This window comes from Lithobates pipiens, unplaced genomic scaffold (genome assembly GCF_037356315.1).
Source record: "Lithobates pipiens isolate NorthernLeopardFrog02 unplaced genomic scaffold, aLitPip1_a1.2 Scaffold_1, whole genome shotgun sequence".
NCBI lineage: Eukaryota > Metazoa > Chordata > Amphibia > Anura > Ranidae > Lithobates > Lithobates pipiens.
In genome coordinates this window covers 117470550-117492044 of record NW_027507685.1, presented here as the reverse complement: position 1 = coordinate 117492044, position 21495 = coordinate 117470550, and the positions used below count along the sequence as shown (strand labels likewise).

At 41.3% G+C, this 21495-nt stretch overlaps 1 protein-coding gene across 1 annotated transcript; it reads right to left on the bottom strand.

Annotated features, from left to right (window-relative positions):
- Positions 1 to 836: 836 nt before the first annotated feature.
- LOC143973908 (ficolin-2-like) lies at positions 837 to 20890 on the bottom strand. Its single transcript, XM_077474795.1, has 9 exons — positions 20708 to 20890; positions 15364 to 15477; positions 14544 to 14588; positions 11276 to 11320; positions 9533 to 9571; positions 9114 to 9238; positions 6127 to 6256; positions 3044 to 3178; positions 837 to 1258 (listed from the first exon to the last, which is right to left on the bottom strand). Exons 1-9 carry the CDS (start codon positions 20772 to 20774, stop codon positions 1008 to 1010), a joined length of 951 nt encoding a protein of 316 aa, XP_077330921.1. The 5' UTR covers positions 20775 to 20890; the 3' UTR covers positions 837 to 1007.
- Positions 20891 to 21495: the final 605 nt, after the last annotated feature.

Genomic DNA, 21495 nt, shown 5'->3' with positions numbered 1-21495 from the left:
TGTTGCTTGCAATACTTTTTCTAACGTCCTGCAAGTGCACCACTCCAGTGTGGCAGCACTCGGGCTCTCCCAATAGGGTTGCAGGGGAGGTATTTTTCAGGCACTTTACATTTTTAGCAATTTAGCAACCGAAAAACGCCTCCAGTGTAAAAGGGGTCTTAGTGTATATTAAATCTGCTAGTACATCTTACACTACCCTCGCCCCGAACTGACAATACTTCTGTTCAAAGGTGCCCCCCTGTGCTCATTCATCCAGAGTGGGGGCATTCTAATACAGGAAGTGTGCTACTGGCCAGATCACTGGGTGAAAACAGAGGACAAAAAAATAAATAAATAAATAAAGACTAACTTTCTATTGCATGAAAAGGCTGATGGTGAGATCTCTGCACTTTTTGCCAGGCCTGCAACCGTTTCAAGTAGGCGCCACTCTCCAAGTTTCATCTTTTTTTTTTCTATGGGGAATGGAACTGGACCAGAAACACTATGGGGGTTATTTACTAAAGGCAACTCCACTTTGCACTGCAAGTGCACTTGAAAATAAAGTCGCTGTAGATCCGAGGGGGACATGCAAGGAAAATAAAAAACAGCATTTTAGCTTTCACATGATTGGATGATAAAATCAGCAGAGCTTCCCCTCATTTCAGATCTACCCCTTAGATTTAGAGTGACTTGTAGTGCAAAGTGGGTTTGCCTTTTCGTAAATAACCCCCTATGTCTATAACAGAAGTAATAATCCATAGTCAAGAAATACTGCAGTGGATATCTCATGGATGGATTTTTCCAAAAATGGAAAAAAGCCAATGGGAGTTTTAGTTCCCGTCCTCTAAATAAAAATATTATTTTTGGGTACAGTAGTCCTTTTTATTGATATAGAACAAATATTAATAGGGAGTGCTAACAAATTTACCAACTAATTAGAAAGAAGATTTTAAGCATAAACAGTAGTCAGGCAAGATTAGTGGATGTGGGTATTTCTCATTGGGTCAGGCTATAACGTTTTCGGGGTATTATGTTACGTGGGGTCTGATCTTCATTTCCATGTATTTGTAGGAGTATTTCCATCCTTTCCCTGTCTTCCACACGATTCCATGGGAGGACTGGAATTCCCCCAGAAGATAAAGCCCATTCAGGTTTGCATTATAACAACTCTTATACCACCAGCCGCCTTTGCAGTTCTGCGCACAGTTTGCCGAATTCTGGTCATTGTCCTGATCCATTGTGGTAAAATTTCCACTGTTGTGGTACGTAAAGGAGTCTCCTGTGAAAATTTAATTAAAAAAAGTTTTAAGTGTTTCTTCTCCAAACTGTGACTTTTCATGTTATAATTTCCATCATGTTAAATTTTAAATGATAATTTAAAAGGCTGTTCTGAGTTGAAGGCCATAAAAGGATACGCAATCTGCCATTGTTGACCTCCTTGTAAAAATGCTTATTGAGTATTTTTCTTGGCAGTTTTTTTTTTAACTCTGAATAGCTCTTTAAAGTGATTGCAATGGATAATTTTTATTGTGTTTTTTTAACTACTTCAGCCCCAGAATGATTTACCCCCTTCCTGACCAGAGCACTTTTTGCGATACGGCACTGCGATACTTTACAAGAAAAAGAATCGCTGCTCCAGGTGTACAGAGATAAGGCTGATTGGAGTATCTTGCAGAGTGCTAGCCCTGGCCAGCCTCCATGGGAAACTTAGAAAGAATAAAAAAATGGCTGAACATCCAGAACTTCTGATTGCCTTTTATTTTGTTTCACAAAGAAAACACCAGACACCAAACTGTGGTCACGTAGACACGTTTCGCACATACATCTTGTGCTTAATCATTACCCATAAGATTAAGCACAAGATGTATATGTGAAACGCATCTACATGACCACAGTTCAGTGTCCTTGGTGTTATCTTTGCAAAACAAAATAAAAGGCAATCAGAAGTTCTGGATGTGTAGCCATTTCTTTCTTCTTTACTGCGTCGCTTTAACTGACAAATAGCGTAGTCGTGCGACATTGCACTCAAACAAAATTGACGTCCTTTTTTTCCCTCAAATAGAGCTTTCTTTTGTGGTATTTGATCACCTCTGCGGTTTTTATTTGTTTGCGCTATAAATAAAAAAATAGCGTCAATTTTGAAAAAAAAGCAATATTTTTTAATTTTTGTTATAATAAATATCCCCCAAAAATATATTTTAAAAAAACTCTCTCAGTTTAAGCTGATATGTATTCTATATATTTTTGGTAAAAAAATCGCAATAAGCTAATATTAATTAGTTTGAGCAAAAGTTATAGCGTCTACAAAATAGGGGATAGATTTATGGCATTTTTATAATTTTTTTTATTCGTAATGGCGGCGATCTGTGATTTTTATTGTGACTGCGACATTATGGAGGACACATCAGCCACTTTTGACACTATTTTAGGACCACTGTCATTTATACAGCGATCAGTGCTATAAAAATGCACTGATTACTGTGTAAATGACCCTGGCAGGGAAGGCGTTAAACACTAGGGGGCGATGAAGGGGTTAAGGGGCACATGTGACCACAATGCCGCGATTTAAAGGGGATGTACCTGTATGCCCATTTGCCCAGCAGTGCCATTGTGCCAACATATATCGTTGTACAAGGGGTTCCTCCCCACATCAGATTACCCCCTAAGAGAGGCGCTCTCCCAAGGGGGTTACCTTGCGGGCACGCTCCCGAGTCCAGCATTTGCGTCCACAGACACGAATGCCGGACTCGGCCCTGCCCCTGGCGCCCGTGTCATTGAATTTGATTGACAGCAGCAGGAGCCAATGGCTACTCTGCTATCAATCTATCCAATCAAGAGTCGGGACCCCATGGAGAGAGGGGCAGCACTTCCCAGACGAAGAGATGAAGGGCCAGTGACTGCCAGGTGTTTTTTCACCTTAATGCAAGTAGGCAGTAGATGAGGAACTTGTTGCAATTTGTTTCTATGGTCCTTTGCCAAGTTAATGGATCTGTCATGAAAGGGAAGCATATAGGTAATCACAATTAGGTTAGTCGGTCTGTCAAGTTGGTGATGTGTCTTTTACCTGCATTTCCTTCTGTGAAGCTTCCCAACGATAATCTGAATTTTTCAGACTCTCCAAGAACACTGAAGGAGATGTACTTAGCAAAGTACCAATTGTTGTCAAAGTCTTGAAAATCAATGCGAAGTTCCCAGGTACCTGGGGGGGGAAAAAAACGTCTTAGGCCTGGCTAAAGCCATTATAGGGGAGCATCTCTCTTTCCCTAATGTACTGGGGTACTAGGTTACCTTTATTTATCAGAATGTAGTGTATAAAATGTGAGCTTGGGAGTATTCATCCTTAAAACTGATCTCAGAGAGAAACATTATGCTGCACAAGAAATGGAGGAGGCATTTGGAAGGAGATACTAGAAGGGTAATCCTGTCTTGGGTTTCTGTTGCCCTACACAATAGACGGGGTAAGTGCATGAATCTGAAAAGACCACTAAGCCTAACCCTAACTCTAACTATAATGCTAACCCTAACTCTAATGCCCTGTACACACGGTCGGATTTTCAGATGGAAAATGTGCGATTGGATCATGTTGTCGGAAAATCAGACCGTGTGTGGGCTCCATCTGACTTTTTCCGTCGGATTTTCCGACGCACAAAGTTTGAGAGCAGGATCTAAAATTTTCCGACAACAAAATCCGATTGCATAAATTCCGATCTTGTGTAGACAATTCCGACGGACAAAGTGCTGCGCATGCTCAGAATAAACTAAGAGACAAAAACTATTGGCTACTGGCCCGTTTATAGTCCCGACGTACGTGTTTGACGTCACCTCATTCAGAATGATCAGATTTTCCAACAACTTTGTGCGGCCGTGTGTATGCAACACAAGTTTTGGCCAAAATCCATCTTAAAAAATCCAACGGATTTTGTGGTCAGAATGTCCGACCGTGTGTACAAGACATAATATTAACCCTGCCATTTAATCGTAGCCCTTAAACCCTAACCTTAACATTTAATTTAAACTCTAGCCCTTAACCCTGGCCCTTATCCCTAATCCTAACATTAGACTTTGGACACATAGAGGCTCCTGCACTACTTTGATGCTACTTAAGTGCCAGACAGTGTAAAGTCGCATCAAAGTCACAATACATGAACAGAACTGTCATACTTTCCTATTAGTAAAAAAACGCATCAAAAATGCAACACCTATGTTTTTGGTGCAGGTCTATTGGAGTTTATTACACGCAAAGCGTAATCTGCTGCAGGAAAAAAGTCACTGAACCTTTCCAAACAATGCACAGATGTGAACCAGATCATTGAGAAACCATGTTTCATGGACTGTAGTGCGTTTCTGCAAAACACACAAAAAAAAGGAAGCAGGATAAGGAGCCAGAAGGGATGTCAGCAAGCCCGTCTAAAATCAGGTACGCAGGAGATGGTTTCTTGTGATGTCACCAAGGCAAAGGCAGAGATGAAGTGACCTGGACAGCTTTAAGTAGGCAGGTCAGACGAGCAGGATCAGGAACAGCTGGGTGACTGTGGAGGGAGATGAGAGCTGACAATTAACCGACAGCTGAGTAGCTAGCCCAGAGAAGGAAGGGCTAAGCCAGTCCTGACAAAAACACATAGGAGTGAACCAAGGGTAAATCTGATTTAGCACCCTCCTAGCTAGGCAAACTTAGTGTTTTGGCTTCTGCTGTAGTCCCCCTGCCACTAAAAGAAGCTTCTAGAGCTTAGGGTGGGAGGATTCAAATCCCCAGCAGGAATATTTAGTAGGGCCTAGCCAATCCCTGAGGTGGAGTACTCAGATGGTGGCTGGGTTACTTTTAAATAGTCTGGAACACTGAGAGTTCTTATCTTTTTCCTCCTGTAGGGATGGATCCACATGCTCAAGGAAAGGGGAGCTGCTTGTTTCTGGACCTCTCTTCTTGGAATGGAAGCTGGACTACTCTGCTGGAGGTTTCATCTCTGGACTGATCATTGCCAGGATCTGTGAGTAAAGCCAAACTCAGCAGTGTCTTGTAGTCCCCAGCTGCAAGAATCTAGACTACTTCAGCCTTTTTCTGCTACATGTGTCCAGCAATTTTCCTTGTCCTCAGCTGGGAATGAATGACTATATTGCTGCTGCATAGGGATAGGGAAGAGTCCTCTGCAGTTTGTGCATAAAGCGTTTTGGAGTATTCTATACCCCAGTGGTTCTCAACCTCAGTCCTCGAGTACCCCCAGCAGCCATGTTTTCTTGTTTTCCTTTACTTTGCGCATTTACTTTAAATCATTATCAAGGATATGGTATTGATAAGAGCTATTTTATCTAAGGGAAGTTCCCAAAACATGGCCCATTGAGGGTACTTGAGGACTGAGGTTGAGAACCACTGCTATACCCCACAGCCCTCTGAAGTTACCAGTTACTTAACAATAAACTTCAAAAACTTCAAAAAGATACACTAGGACTGTTTATTGAGCATGAGTGGATGAAATACTACTGTGTGCCAGGCTGTCTTGCACTGATTAGAGAAAGAACCTGTGTACATCTACAGCAGCCCTTATGGGGATAGTGCTACAGTACCTTGGATGTGCCTTAATTTGACCTATTATCTGCTTCTTGCAGTCCCTGTACAGCAGGGTTGGAGTGTGAGTGAAAAAAGCAGTACAAAGAGCTAATAAGTTGATGTGCTAACAAGAATAAAAACAATAGCATTTATTATTAAATCATTAAATGTATATTTGTTAAATGACCTGGTATCAAAGCTTGCAGTACCTGTAGGGCAGACTGGATGAGGGAGAAAGAGAAGCAGCATAATAAACCAATCAAATGTGCTGCAGTGCTCATGTGCTAACAAGGAACATGCTTATAGGAAAAGAAAACAAAGTGACAGAGAGATGAGCTCACCACTGTGAGTTTTCCCCTTTTACTATCCAGTCATAGGCTGGGTTATTGTCCAGGATGACCTGGGCTCAGGGGAAGTGAGTTGACTGAGGACAGAAAAAAGTGGTACAGAGAAATTTCTGGACTGAAAGTGAATATTGCAGCAAAGCTGACTTGGCTAATTTATCTTTTAAGCTTCATGTAATGGGCTTATACAAGCATTTTGAATGCTACTGGCTTTGGTGTGGCACTGTACCTCAGCTAAAAATCCACTGGGGGCCCCATTACCTGTTGATGTTAGCACATGAAGATTGTCATTGCCCAACCAGAATTCACTCTGACGGCTTCCAAACCCAGCCTTGTAAGAATTCCAGTTGCGGTTAAAATCCACTGAGCCATCCTTCCGTCTCTGAAAGATCTGAATTCGAAAATTAATTCTTAGTTATTTTTCTTGTCAAGACTGAAAAGCCACCAAACAATACAATTTTGTTCACCAGCCTTTCCCAACTAAGGTCCTGTGGAAGCCTGTTCTTCTTGCAAAGGTCACTAAGGGTTTATTGGGTAATGAACAATAGCAGACTGCTTTCCACCTGAGAATGCCTGCACGGTTCCAACACCGTATTACTTGGCAAAGCCAGTGGCATCAGACCAATGTTCCTCTCTTTTTGTCTCTCGTGTAGTAACCACTGGCACCAATGATTATGTAAACTATTTATAAGAGGGGCCTTCGGCCTGCTGTATACTTGGTTTCATTTAACGATTTGTAAGGATGCTAGTGTAGCACCCTCTAGTGTGCTACTAGTGTTAGTGTAGGTAAATTTAAGCTTATGACTCATGGTAAGTTATGTGGGTCTGAAATTGGGTCGGACTATTGTAGGTCAGGCTGGATGACTTCATAGATGAAGGTCTCTGGTACCGCCCCCTGGATGTTGAAGCTTTTAGAAACTTCTGGAAGTTAGTGGGCAGAGGCCAGGAGGTCCTGATCTGCATACCTGAGGGAACTTGGTCAATCCCCAGGTGGAATGCTGGTAGGATGGCTAGGTCAGCCCTTAAATATGGTGGAACCATGCCAGCAGGGGAGTCGGGGTGGAAGATGGAGTGCTAAGGAGGCAGTCGGTGGCCTAGGTGGGGTACCTTCAAGCATTGGAGCTGGAAGCAGTTATACAAAGGAGTTTTGCAAAGTTTTGTGCTATTTTCCAAAGGGGACCAAGAGCTCCTAGTCCACAAGGGACTTTTGCCACTCAACCTTAAAGACTGATTGTGTTCAGGAAGAACAGTCCAGGATCTTTTCTCTGTACATAGGAAGAAAGTTGTTCCATCTGTTGTTTCAGCAAAGTTGGGCATCCCATAATCCCTTTACCTCATCCAAATTGTTATCTCTAATAAAAACAAACAACACAACATGTGGACTGATTTATTGTGTCCAGAAGCAAGTGGAAAATGGTTGTGCAGCCATAGGGCAACCAGTTACCAGCAGCCCTTGTGGGAGTAGTGCTACACTAAATTAGCTTTAATACATTGTACCATTCTGGGCCTATATGCTCACCAAAAGAAATTGGCATCTTACTTGTTTGTCTGCCAAGAGAACCATTGCCCAGGCCTGGAAAAAATCTACAGTCTCGTTCTAAGGAGTGGAAGATCGCATTTTGTTGTTTTGGGTTGCACTTGTGCTGGAAACCCTACTTTGAGGCATTTGTTTGTATTTCATATTATTCTGCCATTATTTGGCACCTTAATACCTCTGATACTTTGTGATTCTTCTTTTCTTTGCCCATGGGCGGGCGAGATTGGTGCTTGCTTTGCTATATCTTGAAAACCAAATAGAAATGATTGAACTGAAGAAGAGGCACTACATGTACCATTTTGGTGGTCTGTGTCTTTAAGCACTTCTGCTTCACTGCTTCACAGCCTGAAGCAGGTGAGTACTTGCTCCTCCTGCAAGATTTCTCCCCCCTACTCCTACATCATTATAGGAGAAACCACTGCTTCCAGGGAGGAGCAGGTATTCGGTGCACCAAAATTGTCAAACACCTGCAGCACCTTGGGAGCAGCAAAGCTGTGATTGTTTCAATGCATGGGTTGTTTAACAGGGTTGGATGTTTGTGATAACAGGGCCACTTTAAAAGAGAAGATCTCCAATGGGCCATCAATTTAATAAGTCATTACAGGACAAAGATGTAAGGGGGCATTTCATCACAACTGCATTCAAATGTAATGGAGCTCTTCTCTACTGATTAAAATACGACATGCTAGGTACACCGATTTCTTTTTATTTCTATATCTACTTAGTGATTACACTAATGTGCAATGAGCTGTAAAAAAAATAGTTTTAAGAGGAGTTTCTGGAGAGCTAAAAAACAAATATTTGAAGGTTTCCTCCAGGGTAAAAGGCAGAGAAAGGCTGTTATAGCGTGTAAATTAATGCTCTAATTTTACCCCATTTTCCTTGTGCAAACTTTAAACCCCGGTTCACACATCAGTGCTGAGAAGGAATTGCGATTCAGTGGTGGAGTTTGACTGCTTGGCCATCTATGTAAAAGAGGGGCACCTATGAAAATAGGTGGGATGCATGGGCCACAATAGAATACCATTATGTAGGAGGTATAAATATGTGTGCAATATAAACCACTGGCTAATAGTGATAATGGGGGCGTTGGTGCTTGCGCCCAATTCATGTACTTGTCACAGACAGGGAAACAAATGAGTTTGGGTCCCAGAACCAAGGTTAGAGTGTCCATTTTGGAAAGTCCTTCCTCAGTGTGCTCCCTCCCTACCCAGCCACCTCAGCAGTCACAATGACAGGCACACAGCTGAGCTGTTTTGTAGTAGGGGTAAGCCTTACATTTGATTGACAGTGCCCGGCAGTGGGCAGATCCATAGCTGCTGTTAAGTCTAATAATGGCTATTAAATCCACCCAATGTAGCACACATTCAATCAAAAGCAAGGTGGATCTGATGGGGAACTAGTTCTCCATTGGGCAACACCCACACAATGGCATCACCATAACCCCTAGCCCCTTCATTTAGCTGTATCTTTTAGCAGAGGCATCATATCACATACATACAAGTTCATAGTCATGTACTGAAAATCATGTCAGTAATTCATCAATCATTTTTCACTGTTCATACTACACTGAAATAATGATCGCTAAGTTCTGATGTTGTTGCTGTGGGTTACTGCACATCAATGCCCTATTGTGTGATAATTGCAGCATCCTGCCTTAATAAAAATACTGATTGCAGAGCAAATAAAGGGAAGACCTTGTGATACTTACAATCCAGCCTCCTCCATCAGTGTGCATGTCACATAGCACCTTCAGCCTAGTTTTGCCATCTGGGTATATGGTGTACCAGTCACTGAGGACCTGTCCTTGATATAGCAGCTCTTTGCAGTCTCTTGCTATAAAAAATAAGTTTATAGTGATCATACATTTGCCTAGAATTAAAGTGACATTATAAGGTTTAAACATCTGAACCCAATCACTAAAATCTCATATAATTTTAAACATATACAGTAAATTTTTTTTATGAATGTGCAATCTTACTTGCGAAAAAAATGTATTCATCCTTTTATTTTGCTTTACTTACTTTGTCTGAATTGTCATGAGTCGGAGGTTATGTGAAGACTGACAGTTTCCCAACTTTTGAATGCAAATGTTTTTTTTTTTCTATACATACAGTACATCTAACTTACCAATGATGATGTCCGTTCTTCCAGAATCCCCCTTTTCTCCTTTTGGAAAAAGATACATTTGGCAGTCAGTACTTAGAAGTAAAAACCTGAGCTGAGTCACTTGTACAAAGCCAAATAGAGTATTTCTTCACTCTTATGAACACCTTTTCGTCCAGTCCTTGTCAATTTATTTATACCTTTACATGTCGTCTACTGCCACCACCACCACCCACTAACTCATTCGCTGCTCACTGCCAATCATTTCAAAAACAGGATAGTTTCCATTATTGATAAGATTTCCATTGTCCAGATATCTTGGCCAATTAACATACCATGTCTCCACCACATTCACTCTTCTCAATAATTTCTTGCCACTACAGAAAAGGTTACTAAACTTTTCTCTGATGCCCAACTTACTACCTGCCCCCTGGACCCTATTCCCTCAAGCTACTCTGGACACCCTCCTGCTCTATTCTGTGCACCATACTTAAATCTTCAATAGCTCCCTCTCTACTAGCATCTCCCCCTCCCCTCTAAAGCATGCGCTACTTTCAAAAACCCTAACTGCAGGTTTGTGAGGGGAAACCCAGAGTGAAGGGACCCACCCAACTATACTCTTTTCTGATTCTTTCCCCACCCCCCTTTAAAAACATAACCCCCCCCCCCTTTTTTTTTCCTTTCCTCTTTTTTCTTAAAATTTTCTTGTTATCAGCTATGCCGTATACCAAAATGTTGGTAGGATGCCACTAGGAGACAGTAAAATCTCCCCAACTACGCTATATCCTTGATTACTATGTTTCAGTGATGTTCACTGAGTCATGAACACTGATTTTATTGGATTCTGCACCCTTGTTGTAACTTTTTCATGACGATTACTTGAACATGACCGTCTGTATTTTGATTTAAACTTGTAATAAAAACCATTGAAACAAAAAAAAAAAACCTAACTGGACCCCAGCAATCTAAACAACCTAAGACTTTTTTCTTTGGTCAGTTTACCTCCAATCTTTTAGAATGCCTAGTCTTCAACCATCTGAGCTGTTACCCCAGTAACAGTAACCTTCTCAGCCCAGAATTTGCCCACAACATGATACAGAAACTGCTCTTTTTAAATCCACTAATGACTTACTAAGTGCTTAAGCCAATTGCCACTGCTCAGTATTCTTACTATTAGACCTGTCTGCTGCCTTTGACACAGCTGACCACCCACTCCTCCTCAAAAGCCTCCTCTCCCCTGGCTTGCAAGTCTGTGCTCTTTCTTGGCTTTCCTTCTACATAGCTAAGTGGTCCTTCAATGTCACTGTCAAGAAAACTGAGTTCATGGCCATGCTCAAAGAAATGTGCATGCACACAGAATGGCTGTGTGCACATCTACACATGCATATTTGAAAGGACTTTTGTGCCCAGTGGCCTTTTTAAAGCACTGCACCCAGGATCATTGCTGAGTGGTTGTCAGCTCCTGTGACCCATGACCAGACCCTCCTTGTCCATGTGCTATACCCGGTTTTGCCTTCTGACTACATCTGATCTTGACCCCTCCAGTTCCTGACCTCTGGCTTGCTTCCCGACTCCGCACCTTGCTTATCCCCTTCGGCTCATCTTCTGCCCATGTACATCCACTTTAATAACTGAGGTAAACAATCAATGGCAGTGTGGCATTGTGCATGGGATTCCTTACAACGTATGAAAATTCACTCAGTCATATTCACATTAGATTTGCTTACATATCTCAATGAACTATATTTTGTTTGATGAGATTTTTACCTTTCTCTCCTGTATCTCCTTTTCCTCCTTTGTCACCAGCTACACCTGCAGCAGTAGATAAAAATGAAACAAATTACTAGAGATGTTTTAGGTACAATATTTATATTAAAGCGGGAGTCCGCCGGGGGTCCGCGTTTTTTTTTTTTTAAAGCCAGCAGCTACAAATACTGCAGCTGCTGACTTTTAAAATAGTGACACTTACCTGTCCAGCGCACCCGCGATGTCGGCACCCGAAGCCGATCTCTCGATCGTCTCTCGGGTGCTGCCGCCGCCATCTTGGGTATGGGAATCAGGAAGTGGAGCCTTTCGGCTTCATTTCCCGGTTCCCTACTGCGCATGCTCGAGTCGCGCTGCGCAATAAGGATGGACCCGCTGCCTCTGGGAACTGTGTGTTTCCCAGCAGGCAGCGGGGGACTTTCGGAAAGGGGCGTAATCTACACCCCTTTCCGCAGAGAGCTATCCCGGAAGTGGGTGCAGATACCTGTACTGTACAGGTATCTGCACCCCCCTCCCCCCTGAAAGGTGCCAATTGTGGCGCCGGAGGGGGGGAGGGTTCCGATGAGCGGAAGGTCCACATTAGGGTGGACCTCCGCTTTAAGGAAACTTCCCAGATAGCAAGAAATTGTGCTGCAGGTTTGAAAATGACTTGCTAAGCTATTGCTAGACTTGTCAGGCTTCATAAGTTTGTTGCGCAATTGCAGCAAGTCTGCATTGCATGACTCCAGATCAACTTTCTTTGCAAACATTCTGCAAGTCTGCTGCAAGTTCTGGCTCAGTTTTGTTGTGCAATAGTCATCCCACCACAGAGGTCACTGTGGCTACATTTTCATGCTGTAGACTTGCAGAGCTCTTGCTGTAGACTCACCACTGCAACTTTGATCTTGCTAAAGACTTGCCATGCAAATTTGCTACAAGTTGTAAAAGTGTCAACTAGAACTTGTGTTAACAAACTTACAATTCAAGACTGACACAAATTTGTGGCAAGTTATCCTTGCTATCTGGGTTAGAATGTCAGTGAAATCTCAGAATGTCATGGGTGGTTTACATTTTAAATCTTTTTAAATTCAATTTTATTACACTTTTTGCATTACAAAAATACATAGATTCATCATACTCATACACCTGTATGTGTGAATACACATATAAGCACTGTGCTTAATCTAAACAAATGAATACCAGACAAGAGATGACAGACCTAAAATGCACAGTTTACAACCACAGCTACAGTAGGTCACAAAACTGAGTACACCCCTCACATTTTTGTAAATATTTTATTATAGCTTTTGATGTGACAACACTAAAGAAATTACACTGTGCTACAATGTAAAGTAGTGAGTGTACAGCTTGTATAAAATGTGTAAAATTGCTGTCCCCTCAAAATAACTCAACACACAGCCATTAATGTCTAAACCACTGGCAACAAAAGTGAGTACACCCCTAAGTGAAAATGTCCAAATTGGGCCCAAAGTGTAAATATTTTGTGTGGCCACCATCATTTTCCAGCACTGCCTTAATCTTCTTGGGCATGGAGTTCAATAGAGATTCACAGGTTGCCACTGGAGTCCTCTTCCCCTCCTCCATGATGACATCACAGAGCTGGTGGATGTTAAAGCTTCCGTTTGAAGATGCCAAACAGATGCTCAATAGGGTTTAGGTCTGGAGACATGCTTGGCCCATCCATCACCTTTACCCCCAGCTTCTTTAGCAAGGCAGTGGTCGTCTTGGAGTTGTGTTTGGGGTTGTTATCATGTTGGAATACTGCCCTCTGGCCCAGTCTCCAAAGGGAGGGGACCATGCTCTGCTTCAGTATGTCACAGTACATGTTGGTATTCATGGTACCCTCAATGAACTGTAGCTCTCCAGTGCTGGCAGCACTCATGCAGCCTCAGACCATAACACTCTCATCACCATGCTTTACTGTAGGCAAGACACACTTGTCTTTGTACTCCTCACCTGGTTGCCACCACACATGCTTGACACCATCTGAACTAAATAAGTTTATCTTGGTCTCTTAAGACCACAGAACATGGTTCCAGTAATCCATGTCCTTAGTCTGCTTGTCTTCAGCAAACTGTTTGCAGGCTTTCTTGTGCATCATCTTTAAAAGAGGCTTCCTTCTGGGACAACAGCCATGCAGACCAATTTGATGCAGTGTGTGGCATATGGTCTGAGTACTGACAAGCTGACCCCCCACCCCTTCAATCTCTGCAGCAATGCTGGCAGCGCTCATACGGTCTATTTCCCAAAGACAACCTTTGAATATGATGCTGAGCACATGCACTCAACTTCTTTGGTCGAACATGGCAAGGCCTGCTCTGAGTGGAACCTGTTCTGTTAAACCGCTGTATGGTCTTGGCTACTGTGCTGCAGCTCAGTTTCAGGGTCTTGCCAATCTCCTTACCTTATAGCCTTGGCCAGTGATGGCGAACCTTGGCACCCCAGATGTTTTGGAACTGCATTTCCCGTGATGCTCAACTACAATGCAGAGTGCATGGGCATCATGGGAAATGTAGTTCCAAAACATCTGGGGTGCCAAGGTTCGCCATCACTGGCCTAGGCCATCTTTATGTAGAGCAACAATTCTTTTTTTCAGATCATCAGAGAGTTCTTCGCCATGAGGTGAGATGTTGAACTTCAGTGACCAGTATGAGAGAGTGAGATGGATAACACCAAATTTAACACACCTGCTCCCCATTCACACCTGAGACCTTGTAACACCAACGAGTCACATGGCACCGGGGAGGGAAAATGGCTAATTGGGCCCAATTTGGACATTTTCACTTAGAGATGTACTCACTTTTGTTGCCAGCGGTTTAGACATTAATGGGTGTGTGTTGAGTTATTCTGAGGGGACAGCAAATTTACACTATTATACAAGCTGTACACTCACTACTTTACATTGTAGCAACGTGTAATTACTTCAGTGTTGTCACATGAAAAGATATAATAAAATATTTACAAACATGTGAGGGGTGTACTCACTTTTGGGAGATACTGTATGTGCTGATTACTTACCAGTCTGTCTTTGTTCATAATGGTTTGACATAATAATCATCATATTCCTCTATTTTTTAACGTAAACCACATTTCCCCAGATAGAATAGACATCTTTCTGCATGTGTCCCCAGTATAAAATAATTTCCATAAATTGGAATATTTTTCAACCCAGTGGAGTGAAGGTTTAATTTCACAGTGTTTGGGGATGAGGTTTTTGGCAGATTTGAGTACATGCAGTATTATGGCACCAAATTCCAAACCTGTTACTAACCTTTCAGACCCAGGGGTCCAGCTTTTCCTGTTGCTCCTTGTGGTCCTAAAATAAATTCAATGTTGTTAAACTGCAGTTTGAAACATCTTTTGAAGAGGTGAACTGAGGACATTAAAAAATGTATTGCATAAAGCCTAGATGCTGGATGACTGACATTCAGTAAATTGGTGCAGCAATGGGTGTAACATTTACCACAGGCCCATACCCAGAGCCCTTACCCAAACTACTCTGTACATTATAGCAGCATTACAATGCAGACCAGAAAAGTCATGAAAAGTCACAGTACTTTACATATGCTAGAAATCTGTGTTCTAACCGTATGCTATTCTCAATTCTCAATATATCATGGGATTTTGTTGGTTGCTGGGCTGATTTTCAAAAAGTGTTCTTAACCCCTTTATGGTAGCGTTACGCATATATTCACCATTGTCTTGTTCTGTGGCATGCTCCATTGGCACCCTTATAACATTGAGGAGTTGTCTCTAATAGTCAACTACTGACAATCAGGATCTGGTAGGTGGGACTTTCAAGCAGCCCTGTGTGGCAAGACCGTGATCCCCAACTACCAGCTCTAGGTGTCATGGCCCATTTAAAGCATCACATTCAACAGGAATAAAGAGGATAAAGTCAAAAAGGATTATCTCCAGTTAAAGAAAACAATAAGATGGGTAAAAACAAAATAATGAAAAATACATTCAGATTCAAGTTGCTGGCTTATACATATATCCCTGTGTATTACTAAAATAATTTTTTTTGCATTTGATAGATTAAACATTTCAAATATTATAAATAAATGACATAATATTAATATTGAACTTACCAATCTGACCTGGAACACCCATTTCTCCCTTCTGTCCTGGAGTTCCAGGAGTACCAGGACATCCTCTAATAATAGTCAGCTTGTCTGAGTCTCCAACGTTGATGAATTTTACCTCTAGGAAAAATAAAAAGAATATTTCATTTCATATTTAAAGCGGTCTTGTACTCAATTTTTCAAGTTGATATAATTTAATTCCCTTAGTAACATAGATGCTCAAATGACCTTTAAAAAAAAAAATAATGCTGTAATTACCTTTTAGTAGTAATTAGTTTCCTGACTTTCGGGCTCTCCTCCCGTGGGAGTAGGCGTGTTTATCGCCTTTCCCCGGCCTCGCAAAGCCCCCTGGGAGCTTTGTTAGAGTCTTCCCAGGAATCAGTGGGGAACGGCGTCATGCCGAAATCTCGTGAGATTTCGGAACCAATACGCCGGTCACGTGACGAGGGTGTGTCAGAAAAAGCCATTTTAGAAGTGGGCAGGTGTAGTGTCATATTTTGCTCCCCATCATAGAATGCTCTGGAACTGACGTTGCGGCCAGAAATGTAGCACTGCGCATGCGCGATGCGTTCCAAACACTTGCGCCATGCGTTCCAAATGATTTGCGACAATGCAGACCAGTGAAACCGTCAGATAATGTCAGAGAAGTGAGGGGAGGTAATCCCCTCCCTGAGCCACAGTTACCTGCTCTCTCTCCGCGGCTCTCTGCTCTGTCTAAAGTTAATGTCACCATTACCTCCCCTCACTCCCGTGACATTATCTGACGGTTTCACTGAACTACATTGTCGGAAATCCTCTGGAACGCATGGTGCAAGCATTTGGAACGCATCGTGCATGCGCAGTGCAAAATTTCTGGCCGCAACGTCACTTCCGGAGAATTCTATGATGGGGAGCAAAATATGACACTACACAGGCAAGTATTTATTTGGTTGCCATCACAACAGGGCGGGAACTTCCGCCGCCGCCGCCCGTTGTGATGGCAACCCGAAATCTTACGGCGCTGCTCGCTGGTGTCAATGAGCATGCGCAGGATCGAGCAGTGAATGCTGGGAGCACAGCATTCACCGCATCCCGGAACTAAATGCTTGTGGGCTTCAAATGCCCAAAAGCAAAATGGAAACAGCCGGGAGGAAGTTTTATAACTTACATTTGCGCAAGAAATCGGCAAGCCGGGAAGAATAAAACTACAAGTAGTGAGTACTAGAATTACATGACAAATGAATTACAATGACACAGGGAAAAAAAAAAACGATAGGTCAGCGGAATCCCGCTTTAAGTAATCCCAACAGTGGCTTTTCTATTTCTACATAACTGTTGAAATAATACAATATTCTATATCGGTTTTTTTAAGGAGGATTAGGCTATAACTCTTTAGGTCTCCATTTTTGCTTTGCTAACAATGACACCTTAAATGCAAGAGTGATGAATCAGCTATCTTGGTCACATAGATAATGATAAATCATTGATCTATCATAAAATTGGCAGATAAATGATCGCTCAAAACTATTGCTTGACTCAACAAAGAAAAGCAGTGATTTGGTCAAATTCAAATGTATTTATCAAGTTGTGCCATATTTTTAGATAAAAATGGCTGTTTATTAATCAAACATCAAAAAATAAATTTAATCTGTGCTTGAGCGCTAAAAAATCTGCCATTTTTTTCTATATCCCAGGGAGTCTATTGGTGAGATCTCTGCACTGGGTTTTCAGGTCTATGGCCATTATATGGGCAGGAACACCAAAAATTTTAACAACATACAGTGCCTTGCGAAAGTATTCGGCCCCCTTGAATTTTTCAACCTTTTGCCACATTTCAGGCTTCAAACATAAAGATATAACATTTTTATTTTTTTGTGAAGAATCACCAACAAGTGGGACACAATTGTGAAGTGGAACGAAATCTATTGGATATTTTAAACTTTTTTAGCAAATAAAAAACTGAAAAGTGGTGCGTGCAAAATTATTCAGGCCCTTTACTTTCAGTGCAGCAAACTCACTCCAGAAGTTCAGCGAGGATCTCTGAATGATCCAATGTTGTCCTAAATGACTGATGGTGATAAATAGAATCCACCTGTGTGTAATCAAGTCTCTGTATAAATGCACCTGCTCTGTGATAGTCTCAGGGTTCTGTTGAAAGCGCAGAGAGCATCATGAAGACCAAGGAACACACAAGGCAGGTCCGTAATACTGTTGTGGAGAAGTTTAAAGCCGGATTTGGATACAAAAAGATTTCCCAAGCTTTAAACATCCCAAGGAGCACTGTGCAAGCGATCATTTTGAAATAGGAGTATCAGACCACTGCAAATCTACCAAGACCTGGCTGTCCCTCTAAATTTTCAGCTCAGACAAGGAGAAGACTGATCAGAGATGCAGCCAAGAGGCCCATGATCACTCTGGATGAACTGCAGAGAACTACAGCTGAGGTGGGAGAGTCTGTCCATAGGACAACAAAAAGTCGTACACTGCACAAATCTGGTCTTTATGGAAGAGTGGCAAGAAGAAAGACATTTCTCAAAGATATCCATAAAAAGTTTCGTCTAAAGTTTGCCACAAGCCACCTGGGAGACACACCAAACATGTGGAAGAAAGTGCTCTGGTCAGATGAAACCAAAATCCAACTTTTTGCCCACAATGCAAAACGATATGTTTGGCGTAAAAGCAACACAGCTCATCACCCTCAACACACCATCCCCACTGTCAAACATGGTGGTGGCAGCATCATGGTTTGGGCCTGCTTTTCTTCAGCAGCGACAGGGAAGATGGTTAAAATTGAGGGGAAGATGGATGCAGCCAAATACAGGACCATTCTGGATGAAAACCTGTTGGAGTCTGCAAAAGACCTGAAACTGGGACGGAGATTTATCTTCCAACAAGACAATGATCCCAAACATACAGCAAAATCTACAAAGGAATGGTTCACAAATAAACGTATCCAGGTGTTAGAATGGCCAAGTCAAAGTCCAGACCTGAATCCAATCGAGAATCTGTGGAAAGAGTTAAAAACTGCTTTTCACAAACGCTCTCCATCCAACCTCACTGAGCTCGAGCTGTTTTGCAAAGAAGAATGAGCAAGAATTTCAGTCTCTCGATGTGCAAAACTGATAGAGACATACCCCAAGCGACTTGCAGCTGTAATCGCAGCAAAAGGTGGCTCTACAAAGTATTAACGCAAGGGGGCCGAATAATTTTGCACGCCCCACTTTTCATTTTTTTATTAGTTAAAAAAGTTTCAAAAATCCAATAGATTTCGTTCCACTTCACAATTGTGTCCCACTTGTTGGTGATTCTTCACAAAAAATAAAAATGTTATATCTTTATGTTTGAAGCCTGAAATGTGGCAAAAGGTTGAAAAGTTCAAGGGGGCCGAATACTTTCGCAAGGCACTGTATAACTAAAGTATCCCTTATAGTTTTATGACTCTGTAAGAAATAGCACTTAAAGTAATACTACAGTCAATTGCGTGTCCATTCAGAAACAGAGCCATGGCTCAGCCCCACCTCCTCTCTCCTCTCTCTTCTCATTGGCTCACTCACTGTAATTGACAGCAGCGGGAAGGAGAAGGGATAGTCCCCATAGAGCTGAGACTTTCTGGCACATTGCTGGATTGCGATGGGGCTCAGGTAAATATTAGGAGGGCTGAGAGGGCTGCTCACCTTGTAAAACAACCCATTCAATTTAAAATAGAAATGTAAAGCAAAATATTTGTGTATGTATATATATATACCTTATAAATACTTTTTTTTATTTATTTATTTTTTATAAGTGATCATATAAGCTCTATTGTCAGCTCCATTAGTGGCTTAAAGAGGTGTGGGTGGAGATTTCAGGGGGGCCTGTCAGCAGGAGGAAGAGAAAGCAGTACAGTAATCTTCCCTTTGAAGTGCTGTGTTGAGGGGCGTGTCAGTACAAGTTTTGGCCACTGGAGGACAGCCAGGCTGTGCTCCAAGCACACTACACCTTCCATGCTGGGGCGGCGTCGGTAGCAAAGCGCTGCTATTTTTAGCGGCACTTTACCGTCGTATTTGCGGAGGTATTCGGCCGTTAGCGAGGCGCTTTTAACCCCGCTAGCAGCCGAAAAATGGTTAAAACCATCCGCAAAGCTTTGCCGGCGGTTTATTCATGCTGCCCCATTGATTTCAATGGGCAGGAGCGGTGGAGGAGCGGTACACACACCGCTCCTTCACCGCTCCAAAGATGCTGCTAGCAGGACTTTTTTTAGCGTCCTGCCAGCGCACCGCTCCAATGTGAAAGCCCTCGGGGCTTTCACACTGGAGACACAGGACTGGATTTTTCAGGGCGCTTTGCAGGTGCTATTTTTTTTTTTTTTGGCCTGCGGAAGCACCCCAGTGTGAAAGGGGTCTACATAAATAATAGGCAGCACTCCACAAAGCTAACTTTTCAAATTCCATATATTTATGAAAAGGAAGCAACATATAAAGACAAAACAGTAAATTATAGTACATCTAGGCAAAGGCAAACTTTCATATACATTCTCATTAGAACAGAGAGGAGATCCAGGCTATACATGTGCAATATACATCAATAGATAGCAGTTAATACCTTTAATTGCCATGCAGATATTCAAGATCAGGCGGAGATAAGAATCACATAGATTCCAAGTAAATACCCCTTTCTCAAGTGAGGTCTGGATTTTACTTGAAAATGTTTTTTTTTTACACCGGAATGATGTGAAATGTATATGACACTTATAGCTGAGAATTTGCCTGTGTCTAGACATAGGAACTATGGTGAGATCTTGTGCATGTACTACAATTTACTGTTTTGTCTTTATATGATGTTTCTTTTCATAAATATATGAAACTTGGAAAAGTTGGGGTAACATACACTTAAAAAATTTGCTCTAGTTATTGAATAAGGCTAATTATTATGGTAATTATTTTTATGGTGTAATTCTTTTTTTTTTCGTGTCATACATTTTTATTGAGTAAACCTACGAAAAACGTACAACATTTCAATGTAACATTTGAAAGCATTAAAGTACAATGATAGAAAAAAAACATTCTGTTTTTGAAAAATAGGATAGTAATATTTAAGAGTAAATTCATACTTTACAGAGATATGCATACTGCATTATTCATTTATATATTGATTTTGTATTCTAGTTTGTAGATGTGAATTTCAATTTTTTCTTAGAAAATGGCAGCTTGTGCCTATTTTTGAATAATATTGCAATAATAAAAAAATAAATAAAAAAAAATAAAAGGGGAGGGAGTAGGGGGAGTGGTTCATTTTGTATCAGAGTGTTCCCTTTTCTTTATTTATTTATTTCTTCCTCCAATGTCTAGTATATTCTTAATTATTTTATCAAAAAACTTGTAAAGTGACTTACCTGGACAAGTGTCTGTAGAAACGCATAGTGTCACAAAATCAACCAGGACCATTAGTGGAATCAACATTGTTCTAATATAATAATAATAAAAAAAATGCACGAATTGGGGATCCAAAGTTATCCTTGCTCTTCTGTGAATAATAATATTTTCCCGGTAAAGTTTCGTACTCTCCTCTAACAAAATAGCAGATTTTTTTTTGTGTTTTTTCTCTACGCATTTCCTTCCCTTTCTAAGCTGTGTGAGTGCTTTCAATGTTGTGTAATCTTAAATTGCTTAAGTGTTTTAAAAATAACTACTGTGCTCCTTGCGCCCATATTAGCAATATGAGATATGGCAAAACCCTTACCCAAGCTGGCATATTTTAAAGGACCTGGGTCAATGGGCTTTGGGCTTGTGACGATGCAGTGTGCTTTTGACATTAGTCCAAGAAGCTTATTCAGAATTCATTGATAGGTATATTTCTCGTCAAATTTGTTTTATTCGATTTTAACAACTTATACAATCAGGTACAGATGCAACAATAAAGAAGTAACATCATAAAGTACAATTGTGAAGATAGCTCCAATACACAATATAAGATGATATATACTCTATAGTTCAAAAATATGCACAGTAATTAAGAGAATTCATTCTTAAAAGTGTTTGGGAAAGATCGAAATCCAATATAATAAAGAAAACAAATTAGTATTAAACAAGAGGTTATCGATCTTCGAAAATCACCCATGGCATAAACATGAAAAATGTATTGGGAGATCTATCTAGTATATGAAGCATATTAGAGTTCAAA

Bases quoted from the DNA above. Each gene is read 5' to 3' on its own strand.
- LOC143973908 (XM_077474795.1), bottom strand. From the start codon at position 20,774: ATGTTGATTCCACTAATGGTCCTGGTTGATTTTGTGACACTATGCGTT. The intron at 14,589-15,363 runs GTAAGTTCAATA...AATTTATTTTAG, and splicing joins GGGTGTTCCAGGTCAGATTG to GACCACAAGGAGCAACAGGA. The intron at 1,259-3,043 runs GTAAAAGACACA...AAATTTTCACAG, and splicing joins CTTCACAGAAGGAAATGCAG to GAGACTCCTTTACGTACCAC.